Source organism: Lepidochelys olivacea, assembly GCF_965140295.1.
Source record: "Lepidochelys olivacea isolate rLepOli2 genome assembly, chromosome: 5".
NCBI lineage: Eukaryota > Metazoa > Chordata > Testudines > Cheloniidae > Lepidochelys > Lepidochelys olivacea.
In genome coordinates, this window is record NC_140415.1 from 14,592,625 (window position 1) to 14,620,495 (window position 27,871).

Here is a 27,871-nt window from a genome sequence, read left to right on the forward strand (position 1 = left end):
CTGTGTTTGCACAGCACCTGATCTGGGTGCATGAGAATAGACTGTAAATGGCTCGATCCATCAGCCACTTGAGGGGGGCCAAAGATCCACACTGGGTTAGTGTGGACTGCAACAGCAACTTGGTCTATGCTGGCAGTGGCGTGATGGGTATGTGTAGCTACATCCCATGACGTCACAGTGAAAAAGATACACTGTGTCCAGTCCACACTGTGGTGGGTAGCTCCATGCAGCAGTGAAAGGCTTTGGCAGAGAGGAGGCAGCGGGGAAACACTCTGCAAGCAGGCAGGTGATGGGACAACACAGAGCTTAAAATAGCAGTGCAGACAGGGGAGGCACTGCTTGAGGGTGCAGAGACACGTCTCAGGTACATACCCTAAGCTTCTGGTGTAGCTGTATGCCACTCTCCTGAGCAGTGCCTCACTATCTACACCGTTATTTATACCCGTGCCGAGGGCAGTGTGCTGTGTAGGTACTCAACACGTAGCCACAAGTGTAGACCTACCTTAAACCGGAGTTAGAACAGGCCCAATACTTCAATAAGAGCTTGATCCCATGCAGCAGAGGTGTGGTCAGTTGGGAGCCAAAGAGCAAAGTAAAAGCGTGGTGCAGAAGATGGAGTGCAGGGCAATCCGAGCCTGCCATGCATTAGCACACTGCTGTGCAGCTGCCGAGTGACTCCTGCCTATTAGCAAGAGAAGTCAGGCTTAAGAGGGAGCAAGGTTATTTAGGTGTTGCTCCATTCAGTGGTGCAACACCTAATTGACTTGGGAGCTGTCATAAATATGAAGGGAAGGGTAAACACCTTTAAATCCCTCCTGGCCAGAGGAAAAACCCTTTCACCTGTAAAGGGTTGAGAAGCTAAGATAACCTCGCTGACACCTGACCAAAATGATCAATCAGGAGACAAGATACTTTCAAAGCTGGAGGGGGGAAATAAAGGGTTCTCTCGGTCTGTGTGTTGCTTTTGCCAGAACCAGAGTGGGAATGCAGGTCAGAACTCCTGTAAAGGGTTAATAAGCAATCTAGTTAGATATGCGTTAGATTCTGTTTTGTTTAAATGGCTGATAAAATAAGCTGTGCCGAATGGAATGTATATTCCTGTTTTTGTGTCTTTTTGTAACTTAAGGTTTTGCCTAGAGGGATTCTCTATGTTTTGAATCTGATTACCCTGCAAGGTATTTACCATCCTGATTTTACAGAGGTGATTCTTTTACTTTTTCTTTAATTAAAATTCTTCTTTTAAGAACCTGATTGCTTTTTCATCATTCTTAAGATCCAAGGGTTTGGGTCTGTGTTCACCTATGCAAATTGGCGAGGATTTTTATCAAGCCTTCCCCAGGAAAGGGGGTGTAGGGCTTGGGGGGGATTTCCAAGTGGGCTCTTTCCCTGTTATTTTTGTTAGATGCTTGGTGGTGGCAGCAATAAGGTCCAGGGACAAAAGGTAAAATAGTTTGTACCTTGGGGAAGTTTTAACCTAAGCTGGTAAAAATAAGCTTAGGTGGTTTTTCATGCAGGTCCCCACAGTTCAGAGTGGGGAAGGAACCTTGACAGGAGCCTAAGTCCCATTGGCTTCTAACTCCTAGAGACTGAAGCTTTGCTCGACGTCGCAATGAGAGATATGTGAATCACCGATAACCAATTTCTTGGTTGGATGGCCAGACTGGACAATGAAAAACAAAATTGCTTCAGGGTGACCCAAGATCGTAGAGATAGATGGGATAGATGGGACCGCAAGGGTCATCTAGTCTAACCCCCTGCCAAGATGCAGGGTTTGTGGTGTTTAAAGGTAAGTGTTTTCCAACCTTTTTGGCAAACCGAAAAAGGAGAAAAAATTCATTTCAAGTTGAACAGATCTTTTTGTTTTCTAGGTTTTTTTTTCAACCTTTGAAAAAAAAATCTGAAGTAAAATTTGACCATAAAATTGTTGAAATTGAAAAATGGAAGTGTTTCATTTAGAAAATGTCGAAACAAAATGTTTTTTTTTTGTTGTTAACTGAAGCAATTCAGCAAATTTGATGTGAAGTCACAAAATGTTTTGGTTGATCCTAAACTGTGTTTTTTTGTGAAATTAGCTTTATCTGCAAAATCACGCACTGCTCTCATTGCAATGCCTAACTACCTTTCAAAATCCGGATCTGAGTGCCAGATGAATGTGAGGATGATGCTGAGGACTAGTTTCCCTCAGAAACACCGATTCTTGCCTCCACTCCACCCTTTTGTATCCTGCACACATGAGTATGCAGTGGCCCCTCAATTCATGAACATACATCAGTGTATCTTGCAGAGTAAGGATGCTTTCCTGAATAGGGGCCTGGGTTTGCAGGGAGCTTGGGGTTTACGATCACTAAGGCTTGGTCTATACTAGCAACTTATGTCAGTGTAACTATGTCACTCAGGGGTGTGGAAAATCCACACCACTGAGCAGTGCAGTTATAATGACCTAATTCCCTGTGTAGATGGTGCTAAGTCCATGGGAGGACTTCTCATAGCTCATGTCTCTCAGGGAGGTGGATTACCTACGCCAATGTGTGAAGCCCTCCCGTCAGCGTAGACAGCATCTTCACTGACGCACTAAAACAGCGCAGCTGCACCAGTGCAGCATTTGAAGTGTAGACAAACCCATAGCCTAGAGGACTTCACCTAGCACTTAACTCTACTGCAGCCCACATGGAGCATCCATTGCACCTTCACTGGAGGCTGAACCCCAAGCAAGGACTTGCAAGCTCAAGCCCTAAGGGTTGCTGGTTTTTCAATGCTCTGCAAAAGGAAGCAGAATTTTCCATGGTGCCGGCTGGGGCATTGGGATGCAAAGTGGCTACAATCAGAATATCTAGGACACTGGCTGTTTCAGGTTATATTTTATTTTGTCCAGGGGTGTAAAATGTGCAACAGGTATGTTTATAGGACTGCCAGCTCATTAGCCAATAGGAATTGCAACCAAAAAATAAATCAAACCAAAGAAATCTAACCATATACTGCTCTACAGCAATTAGTGCAAGTCAAGTAAAACATTGGTTCGACACATAAAAACAACTAAAAAGGCATTTCCAGGCCACAGGTATTATACACTGTGCTGTGAGGTGGTTACATTTTTCTCTCAGGTGTGGGGGGAGAGAGAGTGGGAAAGCGCCTAGTAAGCATATTCAAGCTTAGCATTTTTGACCTTTTCAGTCAGGCCCCCCTTCTGCCCCCAAAATCACAAGTGTGGCATAAACAGCACAAGATTTAAAAAGAACACTAAAAGCTGGGGTCTTTTTTATTTACTTTCTGGTTTCTGAGCCTTGCATGCAAGGGACATTGTCAAGCTTTTCTCTGCAAGCATGAGTACTACAAACTTACTGTTTTGATGCAAGCTGAGATTCTCCTGTAATCACCTGACTCTAGGAGCTGGGGCTTCAAGTGAAATACTGACTATCTTGAGACTCATGATAAAATAATGAGAGTTGGAAACACTGGTTCCTTCACCTGTTATCTGTGCAGTAGCTTTCTACTCTCCACAGCAAATAGGGAAGGGGACTGGAGGCAGAGCTGCTTCCGTTCTCCAGCTGTCCATGCCCATTTGTGGGGTCACAAGAAACTCCTGCTCTCCTTTCCGTATAGAATGAAACATTCTGAAGGTATGTTCTCTCTTTTGCCTTTGCACAGAGACAAAAGAAAGGAGACAACATTACTTTCCTAAGCCTGACAATTGTAACTGAGAGTGCTCAGAACTTGGCAGAAACTGGCTCCCTATATGTTTGCAGCACCAGATTTTCAAAATCGTGGCCCCTATAGACTCATAGACTTTAAGGTCGGAACGGGTAGGTTTACACTGCACCTGGGAGCATGTCTCCCAGCCCGGGAAGACAGACATGCGCTAGCTCTGCTCAAGCGAGCACGCTAAAAATAGCAGTGTGGGCTAGCTGCCTCAGTATGGACCCAGGAGGTTGGCCAGCCTTGGACTCAGGTGGCTAGACCATGGCACAATGTCCACGCTGCTACTTAACTGTGCACTAGATCAAGCAGAGCCACCCAGGCTGGGAGACACACTCAGCTGCAGTGTAGACATCACTTATTAGTGCATGCATCATGACAGAATGACATGTCCCCCGTGTGTGGGTATAGGGCAAATATATTTTGTGTGTGGGAATTATCCACCAGTTTATCCACATCTTTCTGGTACTGAGGATGATGGCTGTCTGACCAGACAATATAACTGAACTACTGTGTGTTTTCTTATCCGTAAGTAGGTATATGTGGCCAACTGGGAAAGCTGACCAGGGCTTAGCACTTATCCTTTCATTTGATTAATTGAACATGTAGCTACTCAAACATCTGGTGTCTCAAGGTGACTTACCTGGGGCTCTACCAGGTGGATAGAGTTGTTGTTTTCAGGCTTCTGGACTTTTCTAAAAAATTGAGAGCTATGTCGTTCTTCAACTGTGACAAGAATAATAGGCCCTGAAGTCAACGGGGCTACACAAGTGCTTAAAATTAGGCATATGCTTAAGTACCTCTAGTATCTGGGCCATAATTAAAAATGATGAGAAGAGGAAGAAGATGCCACCTCACTAGGGTGACCAGATGTCCCAATTTTATTGGGACTGTCCCGATATTAGGGGCTTTGTCTTATATATGCAACTATATTACCTTTCTCCCATCTCCTCAGCCCCGAAAAAAAAAGTGTCCCACTTTTCCACACTTGTTATCTGGTCACCCTACACCTCACCAGTAGCTCAGAGAGAATGTGGCCATCTCTAGTTCCTTCCAGGCAAAAGGCCTGAATCTGATCTCACACCAGTTGAAATCAGAAGGGATTCCCTTGCAACTAATAGAGTTATACTGCTATAAATGCTATCAGCCTCAGACTCTCAGGGAGCAGCTGAAAAGAACATCATTGACAGTCACGGCTGACATGCAGTTCATGATTAGGAGAGCAAGGCTGAGTTATGGAAGGGTTATGGAGAATGCACAGTGAGATGCTCCCTCCAATATTTCACACACACATGCACACCTCTATATATACCTGTGGCCCAACATCACCGCACAACATTGAAATGTAAAGAAACTGCAAGGCAGAAATAGAGTCTGTTATATTCCTTCCACCATGAAATGATCTCAGCCAGCTACATACAACCAAAATGAGCTCATTCAGGAAAATCAACCTTAACTTCTTATCGTAATAATAACAACAATGGTTTCCGTTAACCATAAACATTGCAGCTAGACAATTAAATACGGAGCGAATATTTTACAAAAAGCCTTTGGAAATTGCCAAATTTGTATATTCTGCAAACAAATTGGCATTTAAATGTTGTTGTAAAAACTTGCCATTGGTTGGACTTCTGGAACTGTTTGGCTTTCCAATGTTTGCCCTCACACAAGAACCAAGTCCTGCTCATAATTTAAGAGACTCAATTAATACTGTTTAATAAGTATGTAAAAGTAGCTTGTCTTTTTTAAAAATGTATAGGTTCAACAAAAGTTAAGGATGATTGTCCCATGATTAACTAAGGCAAACTTGTTTGGGTATCTTTTTTTCCTTTCTTTTTTTTTTGTACATAAAGCAATCACATAAAAATAGTTATAAATAGAAAATGTCCAAAGTTTTTTTCTGCACAAACAGGAAAAAAAATTAAAAACCAAAAACAAAATTAAAAACAAAAACACACCTTGCTTCAAGTTCTTGTAGATTATACAGTACTCAGCATCTTTGGATACTTTACATGACTCCAAATTGTAGACAAAAACACCTGAAATAACCAGTTGTCTGTAAAATGTAGTTTGTATAAGAAGTTGGTACATATACAAAAAAAAGTTTGATGCAGTTTTAAAAAGTTCTCTTTCCAGTCCTCACTTTTCATTGCACACAGGGTCTCTGTGAATTTATTTTTGTGGGGCAGGGGGAAGCTAGAATCAGGCAGTTCATCAGGATCATTCTTTTATATGTGTTCTCAAAGCAGAAAGGAATTATTTATGCTCAAAGTGCTTCTTGACAAAGGGAATCATATGTGAGAGCGACTTCGAAGAGGGTGCTCATTTTGTCCCGTGGATGTAGCAACGTCAGTGATCCGGTAGAGAAACCCTCCTTGAATTGTGACTGAAGAGCAGTACCTTTAATGGATGAACTGAAATTAAAAAAAAAAAGAAACTATGGTCCTCTGGTTCTCTTTGATTCTGCTGAAACCAAAAGATAACAGTAAAAAATAGAGAGAGCATGCCATAGTTTTTAAAATTTACATTTTTGAGCCTTCATTAAACTGAAAACCAGTCTCTGTATTGGCATCAAACTAACTGCAGGTCACATCAGTAGACTGTTTGTTAAAAAGTTACCCCCATTGTTTAAAAGGGGAAAATAGAAGCACATTGCTATCAAAGCCTTCTTTCAGTGGAGTATCTCATATTTTATGTTGTAAGCCCTATATTTCTGAGCTGACAAATGCTGAAGAAGTATGATTTCTACTAGCACTCAGTGGCAGTCGTGTTTTGTGGACTCTTTAGTATAATAATTTTCAATCAGGATCCCCTGAGCAATATCCAAATCCTTTTCCCAGATGATCCTATACAGCAGGGTCTTTGTATGCTCAGCATTTTGTCAAGGGATTCTGACATGTGACATATTTGCTAGTAATTAGTAATGACCCTAGGCCAGATCCTCAGCTGCAATAAATCAGCATAGCTGCCAAAAGCGGCATTCATTTGCACCAGCTAAGAATCTGGCCCATGTCGAGGCCCTTTCAGACTGTTTTGGTCATTTGATTACGGGGTTAAAAAACCAAGGAATTTAGAAGTGGCAAAAAAATGGTTTGCCATCTTCACTGATGTCCAGCTAACCATCTGGTATCACGAACGGAGAGCAATGGAAATCTCCTTCGGAAGCACTGTCTTGACCTCCAAACTAAGGCAAATGATGTTTTCAGAAGCATTCAAAAGACGAGCCATCTGCATCCTGGAGCTTGACCCTTTCCACTCCCTCAAAACTGGATTCCAAGAACTAAGGGGAGGCTCTACTGCTGGGAGGAGACAAGCTTGTCATCTCTTATGCCAAGGGTCCTACAAATGGTCTAAAAGGACACCCCTAGCAGATTGTGCTGGTGGAGTCACTGACAAACTCAACCTACATTTCCTAGTACAATCACAGAACAATACCCAACAGCAGCACCTCATTCAGAAGAATGTCCATTGTCTGCTCGGGTGTGGCTCTGCCTACCATCCTACGGCACCGTCTAGATTCACATGGGTGACCAATTGTTTCTTTGGAGTGAGATGATGAGAGACAGCAGGTGAGAATCAGAGAGAGTCGTTCACTCTTTAAGAATGGTACAGAACGTACCACACCCAATGCATGGGTAGAACTGGTTTAGTTGCTAGCCTCAGAAATTGGGGCCACATGGTTTAGTCCAGGCAGTCCATTGAATCCTGTGCTCCAAGGGTCAGGGAGAGGGAAGTATGGCCGTGCCGAGATGTTCTCGTTATGGCCCAGGGCAAAGGCAAAGATGCCCCTGTTCCTTTCCATGTCCAGGTGCGTCCTCCCAAACAGCTTCATTTGGGTTTCTTCGAACTGGCTCTCTAGATCTTGCAGGTTTAGAGCGTTCTTGGCCCCACTCATGAAGTGCTTGTGGCTGGGGCCTGGAAGGCACATGGCCGTGGTGCCAAGATGGCTGCTCATTTCCTCCAGAGTCGGAGGCATCATGAAGCCTTTCTCATCTGGCTGGCCATTCTGTGCGAACAGCAAGCTGGCTGCCCTCCAGGCTGCGGGCTTGCGCCCCCTCCTGGGCCTGGATATTCGACAGCTCTGCCGCTTGATGTGGCGGTGGAGGTGGTCGGAGCGAGTGAAGCTCTTGTAGCAGAATTCACACTGGTAAGGCCGGACACCCGTGTGAATGCGCATGTGGTTTTTTAGGTCGTAGTTGTGCACGAATTTGGCATTGCAGTGTATGCAGAGGTATGGCCTTTCTCCCGTGTGTTTCCGCATGTGGATTTTTAGCTTGTCCTGCCTGAAAAACAAACGTCACAGCCACCTGTTATCACTTGAGCATAGACACTTCAAGGGGTGCTGTCACATTAACCCCCCATGTAGCCTTTATTTTTTTTAAATATACATAATATTAAAAAGGCCAGTGCCAGGGAGGAAGAATGGTCTTGTGGTTATGGTATGAGACTGGAACTCAGATCCTAGCTCTGCCATCAACTTCCTCTTGACCGTGAGCAAGTCACTTAATCTCTTTCTACCTATTTCCCCATCTGTAAACTGGGGATACTCATGCTTCTCTACCACCCCAGGATATTGTCAGGAGAGATACTTGGGAGGCACTAAGGCCCAGACCTCAAAGGTATGCAGGCACCTAATGCCCACTGATTTCAATGGGAGTTTAACACCTATATACCTTTGAGGATTTGGGCCTAAGACAAAGTGATGAAGGGTGACATAAGTAGCCGGAGAGGTAGGTTAAAATTCATCCCTACCTAGAACTAATCCACCCACCCACTTGCTACAGATAACGTGAGTTGGTGTTTCCACTCCACACTCTCACTTTCCAGGCTGGAGATCATTTGGCTCCAACTCTGTATCCAAAATGTTGTGATACGTGCAAGTCTCTTGGGTTATTTGACAATCAACCTTTAACATTAAATGCTAAAGGAGGAAACAAATTAAATAAGACCCATTTCTACAATGATGGATCCAAGAAATCACCCAGCATTTAATGACCAGGCTGAGGGACAGCAGGGGAAGAGTGATATTTATGTAATTACAAATTTAAAAAAAAATAAATTAGCAGATCTGCATACGTATATCAGGTGCTTTAGGGCTGGACTCCCTCCCCCTAGCCATTGCATGTTGCTGATCCTCGCTTGTCAGCTGTTCACAGAGATAGTTACAGTCTCTGCCTTGGACAGCACCTACCACCCAAACCTGGTGAGACGAGCTGCACAGTTTTCTGGGAAAAAACATGGCAACATTGTCTGCTCTGGAAGGGTGAACTTTCACTCATCTACAGAAGGTCAGACCGGCTGTGGCTCCAACAGGCAGGGTATGTAGCTATGGAGAAGACAGGGTCTCCACGACCTGCATACCTTGGACTTGAGCCTATGCCAGCTCTGCATAGGCCACCATAGAGAGGCCATTTGGGGAGGAGCAAAGGCATGGCCATTGGGTCCATGCTTAGTGAGAATCAATGGCCACAACCCACATCTATGGGTATGGACTTTTCCAGCCCTGGAGTTGGAAAAACCCCAGGCCCTGCCAGTGGGTCAGGTTTTGTTCCACCCCAATCCCGGCACTGCTCCCTCATGCGAACCCCATTCACTCAGGCTTTCTGTAGGCTGGTGTACAGATGTAAGATGCACGCCCAGGCTCCCTAAGGAAGGCATTCTGCTGAGGCTCAGCAGAGGTGTAGTGGGGAAGGCTAGGGACGGAGCCATGACACATCAGAGCAGATCTGAGCCCTTAGCATGGAGTGGTAGTAAACTCTACCTAGTTCTATCTCCTCCCAACTTCCCAAATAGCCTCTACTGAGCAGCATCAGGAGGACACATCCGTGGCAGCATGGGTCCTGCAGCAGTAGTCCTGTAACCAGGGGACACAAGAGGTGCAGCTGTCCATGCATCTCTGCCCAGGAGGGGGCGAGCAGGAAAAGCAGATATTTAACTTTCTGAGCTGACACCCCAGCTACAGTCCATAAGGCACAGCACATAGTGACATGGCAGACAGCCACTGACATGGCTCCAGTGGTATCCAAGGCACCGATCACCTTGGGATCTAAGCCCCAATGACGGCATTGCCACAAATGAGGCGGCCATGTAAGATCCCTGACCTGACCGCCTCTTATTCCAATGGACATAGATAGCATGGTGCACATTGGTATCTGGGAGTGGTGGGCCAAGCTTCCCTACAGCACAAGAGCTTATCTCCATGGGAAATGTTTCCAGTGATGGCCATATAATGATATCAGTATGGTTAAACAGCTGTAGCTATATGGTATAACTCGCCGTGTGGGTGTGTTATAATGGAATAGGAGTGCCCGCATGGGGGCAGGGGGTGCATTACACTGGTATAGTTCTACCAATTTAAATATAGCTTTCCTGTATAGATGAGCCCTAAGATCCATCCTAACAAACACGCCGACCATGCTCACTTCTATTTGACGAAAGGGAAGATCCCATAACACCAGCTACACCGGGCCCCTTCGGCACAGCTGCTTTCAGCTCCGTGCAGGCTTCAGGAAGCTCCATCTAATGGCATCCACAGAACCATCTGCTCGCTAACCCACAAGACCAACGAGACAGTTAGCCTCTGGCTCCAGCAGGGGGCAGTACAGAGCCACACCACCACAGGGACAAGCTCAGGGGGGACGGGGCGCCTGCTTCTTCCAATGCAGCTGGCCTGCTCCATGGACTGGTGCCATGGCCCTGCCGCCTCCCTGCCCCCTTCAGGGCAGACGGATGAGGGAAGTCCCCTGAGGTCAGGGACTGCAACTGTCCCAGGTCCTTGGGCAGGTGATGCAACGGGGTGGGGAGAATTTCCTTGTGTTGCACCCATGTCAAAACCCAGCCCAAGGAACTCAAGCAGTAGAATTTTAGCTGGGAACAATTTTCAAACTCCCTTTATCCAGAGCATGTAGTGCTGGCGAAAGGCGGCAGATTTGCTGCCCTGGCAACTGAGGCTGTCTCTAGCTACAAAGGAGGCGTAACACAGGCAGATTTCTCCCTACTGCCCCCACTGATCTACATCAACCACGGCACGATGGAGAGCTTCCGTACCCCTGCTAGCGGTGCCGGGTAATGCCAATGGCACACAGCTTCTGGGCCCAGTCCTGGGAAATGCTGAACACCTTCTGAGAGACGCTGGGAGCCTTCACCTCCCATTGACTTCAGCTCCCTCCCATTGACTTCAGGCCCTTTCAAAGGGACTTTCCCTGGCTAGTGTGGTGATAATGCTTGCATATTGCTACGTGTGTGCCCCAGGTTCAAATCCTGCTCCTGATTTTTCTCTTCCCGGGCTAGCTGTGGCTAAGAGCTCTGAGAAGGGAGTGTGCTCCCCAGAGGCAGGCTACTGTATTGATCACCAGCAACCACTGGGGCAGATTCGGGGCGGCTCACAAGTCAGTGGGCTCCCATGGGGGCAGGGACTGCTTCTTCCTGGTGCCCCTAGGGGCAAAAATCAAACTAAAGGGGGGAGGGGGACCCCAGAGCAAATGGCCCCCAGGTCCTTTGCTCTGGCTAGCTGGGCTGGCCAAGCTTGCAGCAGATCACATGCATCTTTTTAAAGGGTGCAGTGCTCTGTCCCCCTCTAGTGGTGGCTGGGCCACATATAGATTGAGCCTGCTGCAGCCTTAGCTAACAGAGTCTTTGAGTTCAAGAAGTAGAGGCTTTAAAATCCCACAGTCCCAGGTTCAATCCCCCTAGGGCTCTCTAGCACTGCACATGCAACAGATGAGAGGTTTGGCTCTGCCCCATTACCACCGACTCTGTCTATGAAATTCTGCCTTTCCCTTGCTGTTCCAAAGTGTACTTTGCACTTATTGTTTTCTAGTTATTTCATGTTCTTCTAAAAGCCGCACAATCACACCCTTCTACTTTCAGATCCTGCATCTGGTCCCCTACGCAGTCAAAAGAAATTGTTTGACAAAAATGCAAGCAAAAAATTAAATAATTTCCTATCATCAAAACCAGAGATTAACATCCACTGGGAAATAGGATGACCTTCATGAGACTGGAGAGACAAAGGGGGTGAGGTAATATCTTTTACTGGACCAACCTCTGTTGGTGAGAGAGACAAGCTTTCGAGCCACTGTCAAAAGCTTGTCTCTCTCACTAACAGAAGTTAGTCCAGTAAAAGATATTATCTCACCCAGCTTGTCTGTCTAATATCGTCGGAACAACATGGCTACAACTACATTTGGTGAGATTGGCATTGCTGATTAGTGCATTTTGGTGAAATATAATTTGGTGCTAAATCTTCCCTTTCTGTTATACACCCAATGACCATGAGGTGTCACACGAGCTTGCTTTTAAATATGGTGTTTCAACTTGTTAAGATTTTGAGATCGTTGCAGAATATGGATAGGTACATTTTACACTAGTTAGTTGTTTATAGTAACATCCCAGGGACTTATACAAAGATTTACAGTTTGGCACATACACTATCTAAATTAAAGGGATATTGTGCAGCTCCAAATTTAGATTTTGGTGAAGATTTTTAAAAGCACCTATTGGATTTAGTAGCCAAATAACATTTATTTCTAAAATAAATATTTTTTGGAAAAGTCTAAGACCAGTAGAAATGTTTCGATGAGTTTTTAAAAAATCCAATTGATTTTTTCAAAAAAATGAACATTCTCCTACGGTGTTTGCAAATCTCAACATTGCAGCATAGCTCGAGATCCTAAAAAGTGAAAATGCCTAGCCAATTTCAATTGTCCAGAATGAAGAGAAAGGCAGAAAGGAAACAAACTGCATAATAGCAGAAAGTAAATCTGATTTCTGAAATCCCTTCAGTTTTATTTATCTAAAATGTTTGTAACATGACTAAGATTTAAATTATATTTATATATGCACACAAAGAAACTACATTAAAAGAACATTGTTAAGGCTGCAAAGTCAAGCACTCAGAAAGTTAGGAAATGCCAGAATTAAGGTTGGGTGAGGTAAGAGAGTAATTGATAGCAGTGACTGAAAGAAAAGGAGGACTTGTGGCACCTTAGAGACTAACCAATTTATCTGAGCATAAGCTTTCGTGAGCTACAGCTCACTTCATCGGATGCATACTGTGGAAAATACGGAAGATATTTTTATACACACAAACCATGAAAAAATGGGTGTTTATCACTACAAAAGGTTTCCTCTCCCTCCACCCTACTCTCCTGCTGGTAATAGCTTATCTAAAGTGATCGCTCTCCTTACAATGTGTATGATAATCAAGGCGGGCCATTTCCAGTACTGGAAATGGCCCACCTTGATTATCATACACATTGTAAGGAGAGCGATCACTTTAGATAGCTATTACCAACAGGAGAGTGGGTTTGTTGGGGGGGTGAGGGGGGACCCTGGATTTGTGCTAGAAATGGCCCACCTTGATTATCATACACATTGTAAGCAGAGCGATCACTTTACATAAGCTATTACCAGCAGGAGAGTAGGATGGGGGAGAGAGAAAACCTTTTATAGTGATAAACACCCATTTTTTCATGGTTTGTGTGTATAAAAACATCTTCTGTATTTTCCACAGTATGCATCCGATGAAGTGAGCTGTAGCTCACGAAAGCTCATGCTCAGATAAATTGGTTAGTCTCTAAGGTGCCACAAGTCCTCCTGTTCTTTTTGCGAATACAGACTAACACTGCTGCTACTCTGAAACCAGTGACTGACAGGGGCGTCATTTCAGAAAAATTCCTAGGGGGAGGGAGGGGACAAAGTTATGTCAACGTATAGAACATGATATGTGATTATATTATATCTTGCAAAGTGTGGGGGAGGGGGTGGGGGGCACAAAAAGCAGAGCATATAGACCAAAGTCAGGGGCAAACCAACACTACTTTTGCCCTAGCAAGTGAGGCCCCTGGTAGTCAGTTGTCATCCTCACGTGGGTCAGCACTAGAGGGGTATGGCTTCTTTGCCAGTGGGTTTCACAGATATTTGCTGACAGCAGAAGAATGGTAACACTCAGGAATCTTGGGTTCTGTTACACTCTCTGGAGGGGAGTGTGTTCTAGTGGGCACAGAATCTTCTGCCCATTCCCCCCTAAAGGTGACCACTTCTGCCTAGTCCCCTCCAACATGTCCCTGTCCCAGTCCTGTTCACCCCCCACCCCAGTTGCTTGTTCTAGTCCCATTCTCTAAACCTAGCCAGTCCCACTCTCCACTCCTCAGGCTTCTCATCCGAGGCCCATTCTCTTTGCCCAGCCAGGCTAGCCTCACCCTGGGGGGGAAGGACAGCTCAGTGGTTTGAGCATTGGCCTGTTAAACCCAGGGTTGTGAGTTCAAGCCTTGAGGGGGCCATTTAGGGGTTTAGGGCAAAAATTGGGGATTGGTCCTGCTTTGAGCAGGGGGTTGGACAAGATGACCTGAGGTCCCTTCCAACCCTGATATTCTATGATTCACCCCTCTGGACTCCCTATCTCTGTCTCACCCCTACTCCCAGTCTCCTTGCCAAGCCATTCCCAGCTTCCTCCACCCCTGTAAACCCATAGCTCCTTGTGTCCAGCGTCTTTGTCCAGCTAGTTTCAGTCTCCCCCTCCCTGTCCCTCATCTGATCTCTCCTCCTCCCACATTTTCCATCCCTACTGGGTCCCTGTGCCAATCTCCTTCCTTAGGCTTCTCATTCAATCTCAGTATTCTCCTCCACAAATCCTTGACTGAGTGTCTCTGCCCATCAAATGCCAGTTCTCTCCCCACACCCCAGCTCTTCCTCACATCTGTCTTCCCCCCGACCCCACACGGGTTCTAGGCCCCAGTCTCCTTGACTAGTCAGTCCCAGTTCCCTCCATCCCAACTCCCCGTCCATTTCCCTCTCCTCTTCCCTCCCATCAGCCTCCAGTCATAGCATAGGTGCTGATTCTGTGAGTGCTCCGGGGTTGGAGCACACACGGGGAAAAAAAAAGGGGGTGCTCAACACCCACCAGCAGCCCCACTGATCAGGTCCCCCCACTCCCGCAGTGTCTTCCGCCCACTGCGATCAGCTGTTCAGTGGCATATAGGAGGCACTGTGGGGGAGGGGGAGGAGCGAGGGCAGGGTGTGCTCAGGGGAGGGGACAGAGCAGGGGCAGGAAGAGGCTTTGCAGGGATGGGGCCTTGGGGGAAGGGGTGAAGTGGGGGCCTTGGGAGGAGCAGGGAAGTGGAATGCGGGCACATATGCATCATAGTTTCTCTTCTACCTCTTGTTTTCTTGTCCTAATCTACTCCCCCACCTTCCCTGCAGGGCCAGCCAGCTCTTATCTCATCTGCATTTGAACCTGGCAGCCTCCTCCTCTGCCTAGGCCTAGCAGAGGGGTCACTGAGAGCACAGGAAAGACAGGCTCCCTGCTCTCAGTTCATATGCCCAGCCCTTGCACCGCCCAGAGCTGCAGTTACAGGCATAGTCCTGCTCCACTGTGGTGGATGGACTCTTTGGGAAATTTAGCTGCTAAAATCTAAGTCTCTACTGATTATGCACGAACTGTGATTTTCCAAAGGCTTATAGCTTGACCAAATGTGGGTGGATTTTCATGGGGAAGGTAAAACGCATATGCCTGACACAAAGGCGGCCGCCCTGCCAAATTTCAAGTCCCTCCTCCAAAAAAAAGGCCATCAGAATTTTTTAAAATGGGCAAAACAATGTATTGTTCCCTCCCAGCCTCGTTCTCAGAAACAGCTGGACCATTTTGGCTGAAATTTTTCAAAGCCGCCTGAGGCAGACACCCGGCATGGAAAATTTCACCTCAAGTGGTTAAAGATTTGCAAAGTTATAAACAACTGAAAATGGGGTCCTATAATGGGAAGTATCAGGCAACCTTAACAAGCTACAGCATACCAATTAGGTTCAGTTGTCACCGATACTTTTACAATACAATATAATTTAAAAACAATATAATTAAAAAAATATTATAGTAATATAATTTTTAACCTACCGGGATCCCTTTTCTTGACAGACACTTTGGGTGCCAGAATTGTATATTATAGATACAGACACAACTGATTCAGACCATTACGAACAACTGTCAGTAAGATACAATCTGCACATGCCTCTACAATGTGAGTTACAGGAGTATTCTATGGATAGCTGTTAATAGAAGCCAGTGTGTTATACAGCAGGAGGGTTTTACTGGCTTGTTTTTCTATTTTTTAATAAAAATTATCAGCTTACTTTTTTTTTTCTTTTTAAAGCACTTTCAGGTGATTTGGAAGCATCAGGAGATGCATAAATGTAACTTACGGAACCCCTGGATCTTACCTTTCTTATCCACCCTCTCTCTCTTTGGTTTGTCACACTCACTGAATGCACCCTGTTTCAAAAGAGACCCCACTCCTGCACAGACTTATCCAAGTGTTTGCCTTTGAAAGTCCCCCTTTAAGTCAATGGGAACACTCGGTGTGTAAAGTTAAGCACAAGTCTTTGAAGAACTGAGGATTTAAATTATAAAATCTTTGGGGCAGAAAGGTGTCTATCTGGGGGTGTATACAGCACCTCGCACACAAGGGCCATGATACTGATTAGGACCTTGTTTGCTACCACAACACCAATAATAACAACAAATTAAAAAAGGGAGTCATTCTGGCTTGAAGACCCTCTCCTTGAGAACTGTGGACCTGGCTGGGACCAACATGGCTACAATGCAGTGAACAGGACAGCTAACACATTGTCAGTTTTCTCTAGTCCTCCAAACCTTCAAAAATCAGACTAGAGTCTAAGCAATCTTCATTTAAAACAACAACAACAACAAAGTCCTATTAAATTAGCCCTGTTTCTTGCAATCAGATTTACACAGGAACAAGAGTTCACAGATCCAGCTGCAGAATGGGGGCCTTAATCTATTCTTTAGCTGGAGGGGATTCCCGGAGTTCTGCAGTGTTCCCAGAGCACTGCAGCAACACTTGGCAGATGTTTGCTCAGGAATTCTTCCATGGGCATCACAACCACTCTAGTCTGGGTTTAAAAACTAATCACAACTAATCAACATTAAACCAATATTACAGTAAAAACATACCTGGCCTTCTTTGTAACAGACAACCCTTCCCCCTGCGCATTAAAGCTATTTCAAACCCTTTACAAAAATCTCAAGGTTTTTAAATGCCCACTTTGTTCAGGTTTCAGAGTAACAGCCGTGTTAGTCTGTATTCGCAAAAAGAAAAGGAGTACTTGTGGCACCTTAGAGATTAACCAATTTATTTGAGCATGAGCTTTTGTGAGCTACAGCTCACTTCATCGGATGCATACCGTGGAAACATCGGTATCCACAGTATGCATCCGATGAAGTGAGCTGTAGCTCACGAAAGCTCATGCTCAAATAAATTGGTTAGTCTCTAAGGTGCCACTTTGTTCAGTGTATCAGAGAGGGGAAAAAAGGCTTTCGTGTTGTGTGATTAGATGGTATGATCTCAGGGGGGCAGATCCTGCAAAAACGTAGGCATGCAAACTTTACTCAACCAAATAGCAGTCAATGGCGGTAAAGTTACATAACTGCATAATTCTAGGCAGGATTAGGGCTTTAGTTTTGCTTGACTTTCTTTGCTACCCATTTTCTAGCTTCTGCTTCTTTGGTATGAATTTAGAAATCATGTAATATAGACTATCTGATGTGTGAAAGCAGAATGTGTAATACAGTACCCTTATACTGCAGTGGTACAAAATCAGAACCATTCATCCAATCCTCTTTGAACTCTGAAGTTTGGATAACTGGGTCCTGGATCAGAACCACCTGTGGTGGTGGTTATACAAAACCAAACCAGTCTCTGTTTTGTCCATCTCCGGATTTAATATCTTCTCAATTGTCTATATTATTGCACACAATATGACATAAGAAAACACTTAAGGCCCAAGTCCTGAGTTCAGTGGGAGTGGTACACCCAGAGGGTATTCAGAATCAAGCCCTTCCTGCCCAAATTGAAATCTGCCCTTCATCGTCAAATAGACAGGTGAGATTTTTAAAAGTACTTGGCCCTGGCCTAATTCTGCTCCCATTGCAGTTGGTGGAAAGCATCCTGCATTGGCCTAACTCTGTTTCTGTTCTATGTTCTTCTATGAGAGCAAAGTCAGATCAAAGCTGAGCACTTTTGAAAATCTCACCCCACAACTTCTGGAAAAGCTATATCCATATTCAAGTGAGTTTGGAAGGAGCTAATATAAATACACGTGCAGCATGCAGTACACTGGGACGTGGAACTGGCTGAGCCCTCTAATTGCTACCACAATATAAATGATTAATAACAATAAAGAGACCATTAAGTGTCATTTCTCATTTTACGGGAATTGCTTGCTAAAGGGACAAATTCTGTCTCAGCTGTACGCTCAGCTCCCACTGAAGTCAATGGGGACCACATGTGCATCCCAGATCAGAATTTGTTCCAGAATGTTTTTCTAATGTAGCGTCTTCTCCATGAACAAAGTCCCCTGGATGGCACATAAGCTGCCACAAGCTACAGCATACCAATTATGTTCAGTTAACAATTATACTCGTATAGCTGGTTGCAGATAGATATGAGTTTTGGGAGAGGACTGGAAGGAGACACAGATAGGCAATGCAATATGGAGCTTCTTACTGGCAGGCTGTTGGTTCAACCTGCAGTATGACCTAGTGGTCAGAGCACTATACTGGGATGCAGAAGCCTTAGCTTCTATTCCCTAGTCTGCTCCTGGACAGCCTCTGTTTCCCTATCTGTAAAATGGGGATAATGATATTGACCATCGTTGTAAAGTGCTTTGAGATCTATGGTTTGTACAGCACCTAGCACAATGGGGTCCTGGTCCATGACTGGGGCTCCTAGGTGCTATGATCACATAAATAATATGGACGAAAAATGCTATATAAGAGCAAGGTATGTCTGATGGTGCGTGTGAAGTGTGTCTGTGGTCTTAGCTACTTTCCCTATGGACAGTTATCCGCAGCACCAGTGCAACCACACCTGGTGGTAATGGGCATTAATGGCAGTGGCCTCAACAGAGAGGCTGCCAAACACTGCATGGGCATGAAAACGAAAACAGTCCCTACAGGTCAGGGGTGAGGCATACTTGCAGGGCAGGTTGGGAAGTTTGTACTATTGCTCCCTATTATGTAGCTAAATGGAAGTTGTATGTGTCCAGTGCAAACAATACGGCGTTTTTCAATAGCACTTACATGTAAATAGGGGTGGGGCGAGAGCAACAGTAGGAACAAATTGCCTGCAGTCATTAATTAACACAGGCAATCGGCCTTTCCCTTTAAACATCGGGGTTAGCCAGATCACGTTGTCTACACTGGCCTGCGGTACAATGTGCAACATATTAGAATGCGATATCAGCTGTGTTAATGTAGCATGGCAGGGACATTTATTTTCAGGTCAAATCCCCATCATCTGCATAGACTGCATTTGAACATTATCACAGGGACAAAGGAAGAAAAGGCAGGCTGAGTGCTGATGCACCCCAGGTATCTGCCCATTGTCAGGCGGTCTGCTCTTCCGACTGTTCATGTTATTTTCAACAGCTCGCTCCCCCAAGCCTAACAGGGCTTTCTCTCCCTCACAGCCAGAAGCTGAAATACCATGCTCTTGTCAGAAATCTTTATTATGGTAAAGATTCTACTTGTTAGATATTAATTATACTCAGCAAGAACAGATCCAGGAATCTGTTTTTCTCTGCTCGTGGATTTAATTGGCCAAGCTTTTCAGAGACGAGCTGCATGGCGCTGCATCAGAGATCTGTGTCGCCGACTTAGAGCACAATGGGCCTAATCCATGCTCATTTATATCCTCCCAGGGCCCTGCTGAAGTCAATGGAGGTGCAAAGGGTGTAAACCAGCACAGAATTTGGACCCAGGCTTGCTGATTTCATCCTTGTCTCCACTGGGAACATGCACCCTGTTAGAAAACCTGGTAACTAACATGTTATTAGAGAGAGAAGGTGGGTGCTCTTCTTCAGGTCTGGGAAGAAGAAGTCTGTCTGTGTAGCTCGAAAGCTTGCTGTTCCACCAACAAAAAGTTGGTCCAGTAAAAGATGTTACTTCACCCACCTTGGCTCTCTAATATCCTGGGACCAACACGGCTACAACAAGACAGAAAACAATGTTATAATTAGCATGTTCTCAGCCTTAGTATGGACAAGGACAGTTGCGTTTAAACAGGTGGTAGCTGGTTGTGGTCCACACCCAGTCCACAACCATGTTTAATCCGGTGCTAGTTAATGTGCTTTCTAACACAATGCATAGACAAGGCTTGCCAGTGAACTACAAGAAAATAGAGTCCTGATCCAAATTCCACTAAGTCAACAGAAAGACTCCCATTGATTTCAGTGAGTTTTGAATCAGCCCCTAGATTATCTAGATAGCCAAAAACATTTTAGCCAGAAACATCCATTGATTTGTTTCACCGGTCTTGGTCACACACCTTTTTCTGCAGTGCTTCCACAGTGGATTCCACATTGGTAAACAATGACCAGCTGGAAAATGTTACATACCTTTATTTACACTCTTGTCTGGTTAGTAGCTATCTGGATAATTGACAGGCTGTCAGTTACATCACTATCTGAATAAATAAGGATAATAAAAGCATGCCCGGTATGCAATGAATGACATGGCATGACCAGTTTCCTTCCTAACATAGCACTGTAACACAGCTATCCCATACTGCCTGGGCTAGGATAGACGATCCAAAACCCATTAAAATCAATGGGAGTCTTTCCATTGACTTCAATGGGCTTTGGGTCAGGCCCCTATTTCCTTGATATTCACTTTACTCTTAAGTGGAAGGAGACATTGCTTAAATGCCTATGTCTCCATGGAGTAGCTTCACTGAGATCTTTCTCGTTGTCCACTAAGGCCCTAACCTGCCACAGGCTCACGCGTAGTAAGTGATCTCTATAAATAGCATTTATGGTTAGCAACCTGTATTGCTGGATTCAGTAAATCCATCAATGCTTTATTAGGGCACCATCCCCCTTTTGTAGCTGCATTGCTAAATCCAACAGTAATAACTCATGCACACCTGGTAAAGCGAACTTCACAGATAGTGCACATGTATGGCTTTTCTCCTGTGTGGGTTCTCATGTGCCGTGGCAGCTTCCCTGCCCCCATGATGACTTTGTTACAGATTGGACACTGCTGAGATGCCTTGGGCTTTATCTTCCTTTCTTCCTCCAGGGGCCATGGAGGAAACACTCCTCCCAGGTGGGTGGCACTTAGAAAATTGAGATAAGCGCTATAGTCGTTCTCTGCCTTAATGTGCCCTAGCTGACCTCCTGGATTGCCAGCAAACATGTCCTTGAAGAAGTCATTAGGGAAAGGAGCTGGAGGGAGCTCCTCCTTCTCCTCCTCCTTAATCTTCCTCTTTTTGATCACCAGGTCCAAAGGGCCATTGTCCACTTGCTGCTCTTCTAGCTGGGAAAAGGAACTGAAATTTCCATGCCACAGGTGGGGAAAGAAGCCTGGTGTGAAGGGAGATAGGGCTGGCCTCCTTTCTGGAATGTTCGTTTTAGGGTACAAATTTTCCCTTAGTAATGACTCGATGGAAAAGTCTCGTATCATGCCCAAGTGGCCGGCAGAGCTATGGGCTGGGTAATGGTGTGGGAAGTCTCTAGGTGCTTCTGTGTATGTTTCTTCGGTAAGGTCAGACTTTGAAGGGCTTTGGTGACAGCTTACTTCTTGGACATCTGTGAGGTTCTCCTGATTCACAAAATCTTCCACTTCCTCCTCCTCCTCCTCCTCTTCATCATCATCATCTTCTTCGTCATCATCGTCATCTTCATCCTCTTTATCATCTTCCTCTTCAGCTTCTCTGTCAGGCTCCATGATTTCAAGGCATACATTGATAATGCACTGGATCTCCAGCATCTTGGCTGCGTTGAGGATGTGCTTGACGTTTGAGGTGGTGATGGTGAGGGTTGAAGTGTAGGCAAACTCTAGGATAGCAGAAAGTGCTTCAGGCTTGACAAAGTCAATCTCGTAAACATAGGGCTGGTCTGTTAAAGTGCCAGTAGTGAAGAGTTTTTTAAAGTACTTGCTGCAGGCTGCAAGGACAGACCTGTGGGTCCTGTACTCCTGGTCCTGGACAATGAGGATGACATCACAGAGTAGACCATCGTGCCGCTGTTCATTTAAACCGCAAAGGACTTCACTGCTGTGATTTGGGAATGGGATCCCAATAAGATCTTCAATGCCATTGGCCATATTCTCATTTAGAGCCCTAGAACAAAATACAGACAGCAAGGAATTAGAGAGTAGGTCTCTGAGTATCAGTAAAGCTGACTGTGCCATGGTCACCTCTTATCTCAAACACTGTAACCTTCTTCTCTCCTGCTTCCCTATTTCTTACTTCTCCTCTTTCCAAAATGCTGCTCAAAAAATCCACTGCTCCCTACACATTATGGAGCTATGTGAGATTCAAGCTCCTCAAAGCCTTCCATGATCTCTTCTCCACCTCCCCCTGTGCTCTCCACTTCCTTCTCTCAGTCTTCTCTCCCTTTGTCCCCTCTTTCCACTCTCAGTTTCAGGCCTGCACTCAGGCTGTTCCCTATGCCTGGGACAGCTTCCCGTTTCTTATCCCCATTTGCCCTCTTTCCTCCTCCACATCCCTCCAGGAATCCTTTCCCACTGATTTCTCCCCAGTGATGTCTCCCACATCCTCCCAGACCCAATTTATTGCCCGTGTTTGCGTTGCCTGAATTACATGCTAAGCTCTTTGTGTTTTGCGAGGCACTATGACTATGTACATCACTATCTGAATAAATAAGAATAATAAAAGCGTACCCGGTATGCCATGAATGACATGGCATGACCAGTTTCCTTCCTAACATGCAGTGTTATTAGCGCTGTAACACAGCTATCCCATATTGCCTTGGCATAGGATAGACGATCCAAGGGACATACACATGGAGAGCAAACAACAGCATGTTTGGGATGTCCTACTGAACAAAGAGCTAGGAGGACTGGCCAACTGGCTAAGCAGCAAACCCAGTTAAGTGATCCCATCACCTACAGTGCTTACAAAGGTGAGACATGGTTAGCTGCCATCATCAGTAACTGAGTATTAGCCATGTGGTTTGTGGGCACTGACCATGTTTAGAACCAACTGTGCAAAGAACTGGGGTCAAAGTTGCGGCATGGATGTACGGGGGTCTAACACTTACGGCTTTGCCTCTTTGATGCAATGGTTGTATCGCTCACATTTATCTCCAAGAGTATTACCAAATCCACTCTGCTACCGTTCAAAGGCCCCCACCCGTGCAGCTTGTGCTTCAAAAGGGGATTCGGAAGAAAAAAGCCTACACCCAAAACCTGATATTAATGGGTTCCTCCGAGTGTTATCTGTCAGATGTTTCCTCTTTCAAACGGTTCCAAAAGAGCCTCCACTTCCGATATCCCAGAAAACAGGAGACATTTCCTCCAGCTGGCTAGGGATATAGTAACACTGTCACATGCAGAAGAGACTTCTAAAACAACCAGACTCATGTTGAATCTATTAACCCCTTGGAAACTCCAGAGACACACAAAGAGAGAGCGTTAATGCTGTTTCATCCCCAAGGCCCCAACCTTGCAGTCCTCACTCAGGCAATACTCCCACTGCACAGTTACCAGTGCAGTTTATACCATTTTCTATGGGTAATTTTCCAAAGAAGCACAGGCAGGGGAGGACAATCGGGGGGACGGCTAACCCACTCCCCTGATGCTGGAAGGCCATAGACATGCTGGTGGCTTGGAGGTTTCCCACCCAGCCTGCACTGGCTCCTCATGTTGCTGGATTTCTCCTGCAACCTGTTCCCCACGCCCTTGTCTCTTCTCCTCCATCCAGCCTCGAGATCTCTCTTCTTGCTTCCCCACATTCTATTCCCCCCACCGCTTCCTCATAATTCCCCCCTTTAGCTCTCTGATAGGCTGAGCACCTCTTCAGCTGCCATGTGGAGTACTAGGGTCCCTGCTGGCTGCCACTCCAACCCAGGACAGCACCTCCTGCTCCTGGGGTCATATAGCTGAGAGGGTGGGGCTGTGGCTGGCTGAAGGTGGTTAGCCAGGGGTAGCGGGGGGGGGGGGAATCGGCCATCAGAGCAGCAGCTGGGTCGCCTCCTTCTCCTCACTCTCCCAGGATGTTGGCTTGAATTGGTTAGCAAACCCCTGGTCAAACCAAACCTGTTGGCTTTTCCTGAGGAAGGACAGCTGGATCTGACCACCCTAAACGTTGACCAAACGTTGCTTTTTGGGATGGGAAAGCATCGGTGTGAACCCAGGGATCAGACTTTCCAGCGTGTCTCCCTCTGGGCAGGGGAATTCTCATGCAATGCTGCTTTCCTCCTCCCACCCAGGGAAGATCAATAACCAGCTGAGACCTTGTAGTTATCTCTCCCCTCCTTGCCCACCCCCATGCCCAACAAGCCATTGTTTGGTGGTTACTATGTGGGAGCTGGCAAGCCAAGGCCTTGGGAAAACGATGACATCGCTTCTCAGCACAAAAACAGCTGCCTCGGGACTACCTCCAGCCCTAAGTCACTTTTTAGCGCAAGCCAGCCTGCTCTCCAAGGCCTGTTTTAGAGCAGGCAAATCCCCCACGTCCTCGAGAACTCTTGTTTATATGCAGGGCTGTTCTTTCTACATGAAACAAAAGCCATTGCAGAAAACGGTCAGCCCGTGTGAAAGCACGGCCAGTTAGGAGAGTGCTATACTCTCACGGCAAAAATCTATAGCCATGTAGCACTTCACTCTTGTCACCATACTGTGGCCTCTTGGTGACAGTGGGGATAGAACTGAGTTCCTTCTGCCTCAAAACCGTAGGCCCCTTCCACTTGAGCTACAGGAAAACCTCTTTCACCGCACAGACTAGCACTGATGACATGAGTAGCAGGGAGTGGTGCACATGCACCAGCTCGTTACGGGGCAGTGCTGACTCATCTTCCCTCCCGCAATCCCAAAGGGCTTTAAATGCATCAGTGAACTGGGACACAGAACACTGCTACCATTGTCCCCATTTTACAGACAGGGAAACTGAGGGACAGTGAGCGTGACTGCCCTAAGCCAGTAACTTTTTGTCAGAGCTGGAAATAAAATCCAGGTTACCTGGTTTCTGGTTAATAGACTTTACTGCCTGATGGGACAATTATGATAATTTAATCTGACCCTGTGCGTCACACAGGCTGCAGAACCTCTCACAGGAATTTCCGCGTCAGCCCCATAACTTCTGTTTGAGCACCTCTTTTAGAAGATATCCAGTCTTGATTTAAAGGCTGAAAGTGATGGTTGTAACACACTGGCTTGTATGTATGACTGAGTGAATGATTTTGCTCTGAAGAGGCTGGCCAAAAAGAGAAAACAGGACCTAATACTACAAGTAGCTACAAGAGGCTTTGGTTAGCTCAAGTGACTGAAGCTCATGTTTTAGATCTGAAGAATAAGGGTTCTCATCCGAGATCCCTTGATATGTGTCTGATCCAGCCTGATCCATGTCTGTTGTTTGCAAATTGATTCGTTACACAGTTTTGGGCTTAACTATGTTCGGCTAACTAACTTTCCTCACAATTAACCCAACAGATCCCATATGACATGCTACAAAATAGCCGTTCAAAGTAGCCATTAAAAAAAAGTAAATCCGCCAAGTCATCCAAGCAGGTGTAAGATAGTAAATAGCTTTTAAGGTGGCTGCAAAGAGATGACTTCCTTCTCAGGTATTTGCATCCTAATAACAGTTATAGGGAATGACATTTCCTTTGCCCCATTATCTTTTAACGTTTTGTTTTAAAGAAATACCATCATCTTAAAAATTACATTTGTCTAATGTTTTTTAACCTACAATTGATAACCAGCAAGATCACTGTAACGGAGAGAGATTGGAAGAACATATATCAGGTTGTTTCTGCGGTGTATTTCACAGCACTCTGTGTGTAGTCAATCTCACTGTATCTCCTGGACAGTCAATCAGTTTTCCCTATTTGTGCAGGTCTTTCATGTAGCAGTAAGGAAGAGAGAGAAACAATTCAAAGATAGGGGAAATGTGATTGTAAAACTATAAAAGTTAGCAGGGGGATGGAGGGACAGATGTTGTACCTGAAACTACTTATAACTCACTTTTTGGAAAGAGACTAGATTTCATTTACTTTAACTCTGCATTTCTCTCAAGCTTCATTCTGTTTCTGCTTTACCAAAAGCATGCAGGAAAGCTGATAACATTTCAGGATCCTGGCAGAGTTGAAGGGGAGCCATGTAATTTAAATTTTAAAAATGTATGTAAGTTTGTAGAAAGGGCACTCTTATCCAGCTTGGTAGTTTGACAGCTGTGCAGTTCTGCACTGCTATACAGGACACCAATCCTAGAAATGACCTTAAGATTCTCATGCCCCGGGGGGAACTGACACAAGCTGGAAGAGTTCTGAAGTTGACGCTTTCAGCTAAACGCTTTCCTTCCTAAAGCTCCCCTCCTATTCCCGCCTCTTTCACCCCCACCCCAATTAAAGGGTGTTTTCTCCAAGAATAACAGATCCAAAAATAGAATCAGCAGCCTCAGCACGTATTCCAAACGATGAATGCCACCCCTTTAAAGAAATGAAAGCGTGCACACACAAAGGAAGTGGGAGAGTGAGAGACCAAAAACTGATTACATGGAGTTTAACAGAAAAATACATTTTATAATAGAAAATTATAGCATTGTAAAAATAGTGGGTAGGCCGCCTAAAATGACTGCATTCCAATTAAGCTCTGAGTGATATCTCCAAATACTCTATTTATGAGAGTGCTCAATACTCATTCATCATTTTATTACAAGAAAAGCTCAGCTTCTAAAAGCATAATTCTATAATGATAACATGTTGCATGTACAGGACTAAATTTTCTCCCTGGTGTAAACAGGTGGATTGCCATCCAGGGAGCCCTGGGCCCTGAAGAATGGCTTGTATTAAAAAGGGTCTGACTCCATTGGGAGCACTCATATGAGTCAGGGCTGGGCTCTATAGTACCCAAATCTCAAAAGTAATAATACATTCAATGTTCACCTTAGCACCTATAGATGCTTCACAAACTGATTTCTGGCTGAAAGATTTCTCCTGCAAGAATGCAAGTGACTTGGAATAAAGGAAGCTAAGGGGCTGCAGGCAATTTCAGACAACTGTGGGATGAGAACCAGCATCACTTCACTAACAGGCAGTATGGTTAATGGTTAGTGCACTGGGACTCAGGAGACCTGGGCTCTGTTCCTCACTCTGCACTGACTGTCTGTCTGACGTTGGGGAGGTCACTTAGGCCCCAATCCTCCCATGGGAGTTAGGCACCTAAGCACCTATGAGGATCTGGGCCTTAGGCCAAAAGTGGCCAATTTGATGGCAGCTGCAGGGGCTCTGAAAATCAGGCCACTTATGTAGATGCTTCATGGATCAAAGGCATAGCCATGTCTGAAAATAGGGCCCTTACTCTATATGCCCCAGTTAAACTAATTTCCCTAACTATACTATGGGGTGAATAATACCGCTCCATCTTTGTAAAGCGCATTATGATCCTCAGCTGGAAGGTACTAACCAAGTGTTTATTTTATACTAGATACAGGGTTTGTAAAGGCAACTTAGCAGAAGCCATAATATCTACTGTGGCTAACTGCATTTGTGGTACACTGTACTTTACTGTTCCCAAGGTGTCAGTGTGCATTAGAAGTGATGCAAAGAAGCTTAATCTCCAAGCAAGGTCAGTAGTAATGCTCCCATGGGCAGGACGCTGAATGCCAGGCAGGCCTTCAATCTTCCCTGGCTGTCAAGGTACCTTTCCCCACTTCTGCTCCACAGTCCAGGCCTCTCCAAAAGCAAAGTCTGCTGCGTCAGAGCCCAGCATTCATAGTGGCTGGGGGGATTTTTTAATTCTGATTTAAGAGGGAGCAGGGTGGGGACTACCTGACCCATTTGTGAAATTGCTACCATCAGCAATTTCTGGTCCGTTTGATCTGGCTTGGGTCTGAAATTCAAGTCTGCGATGGGAAACCCCACAGGCCATTAATCTGCTGAGACACCCACTGCCCCCAGGTTTCAAAGCATTCCAAATGAGGCGGACTTTGGCTCGGGAACCTCCTGCACCCCCTTCAGAGCAATAGCAGTCAAAGCCCCCCACCCTGCCACACAAACACAGGCAGAGCTGGCAGCGAAGGCTAGCGATTGTCTCTCCTTTCAGCACGCAGAACTCCAGCCAAGCCACTGATTGTAACCTGCCCTAGCCACGCCCTAGAAGCTATATTTGTGAAAGCGCAGCCAAGCCCATGTCTTGGCTCCG

At 45.5% G+C, this 27,871-nt stretch overlaps 1 protein-coding gene across 5 annotated transcripts in view; it reads right to left on the reverse strand.

Annotated features, from left to right (window-relative positions):
* Positions 1–5,652: 5,652 nt before the first annotated feature.
* ZBTB7C (zinc finger and BTB domain containing 7C) overlaps positions 5,653–27,871 on the reverse strand; it is a 286,786-nt gene continuing 264,567 nt past the window's right edge. For all 5 annotated transcript variants that reach the window (XM_084628971.1, XM_084628973.1, XM_084628972.1 and 2 more), the window contains 2 exons: positions 20,631–21,827; positions 5,653–7,976 (listed from right to left, as the gene is read on the reverse strand). In XM_084628971.1, the coding sequence (XP_084485097.1) occupies positions 7,340–7,976; positions 20,631–21,811 (1,818 nt within the window). In that variant the 5' untranslated portion in view covers positions 21,812–21,827 and the 3' untranslated portion in view covers positions 5,653–7,339. The remainder of the gene's footprint in view (positions 7,977–20,630; positions 21,828–27,871) is intronic.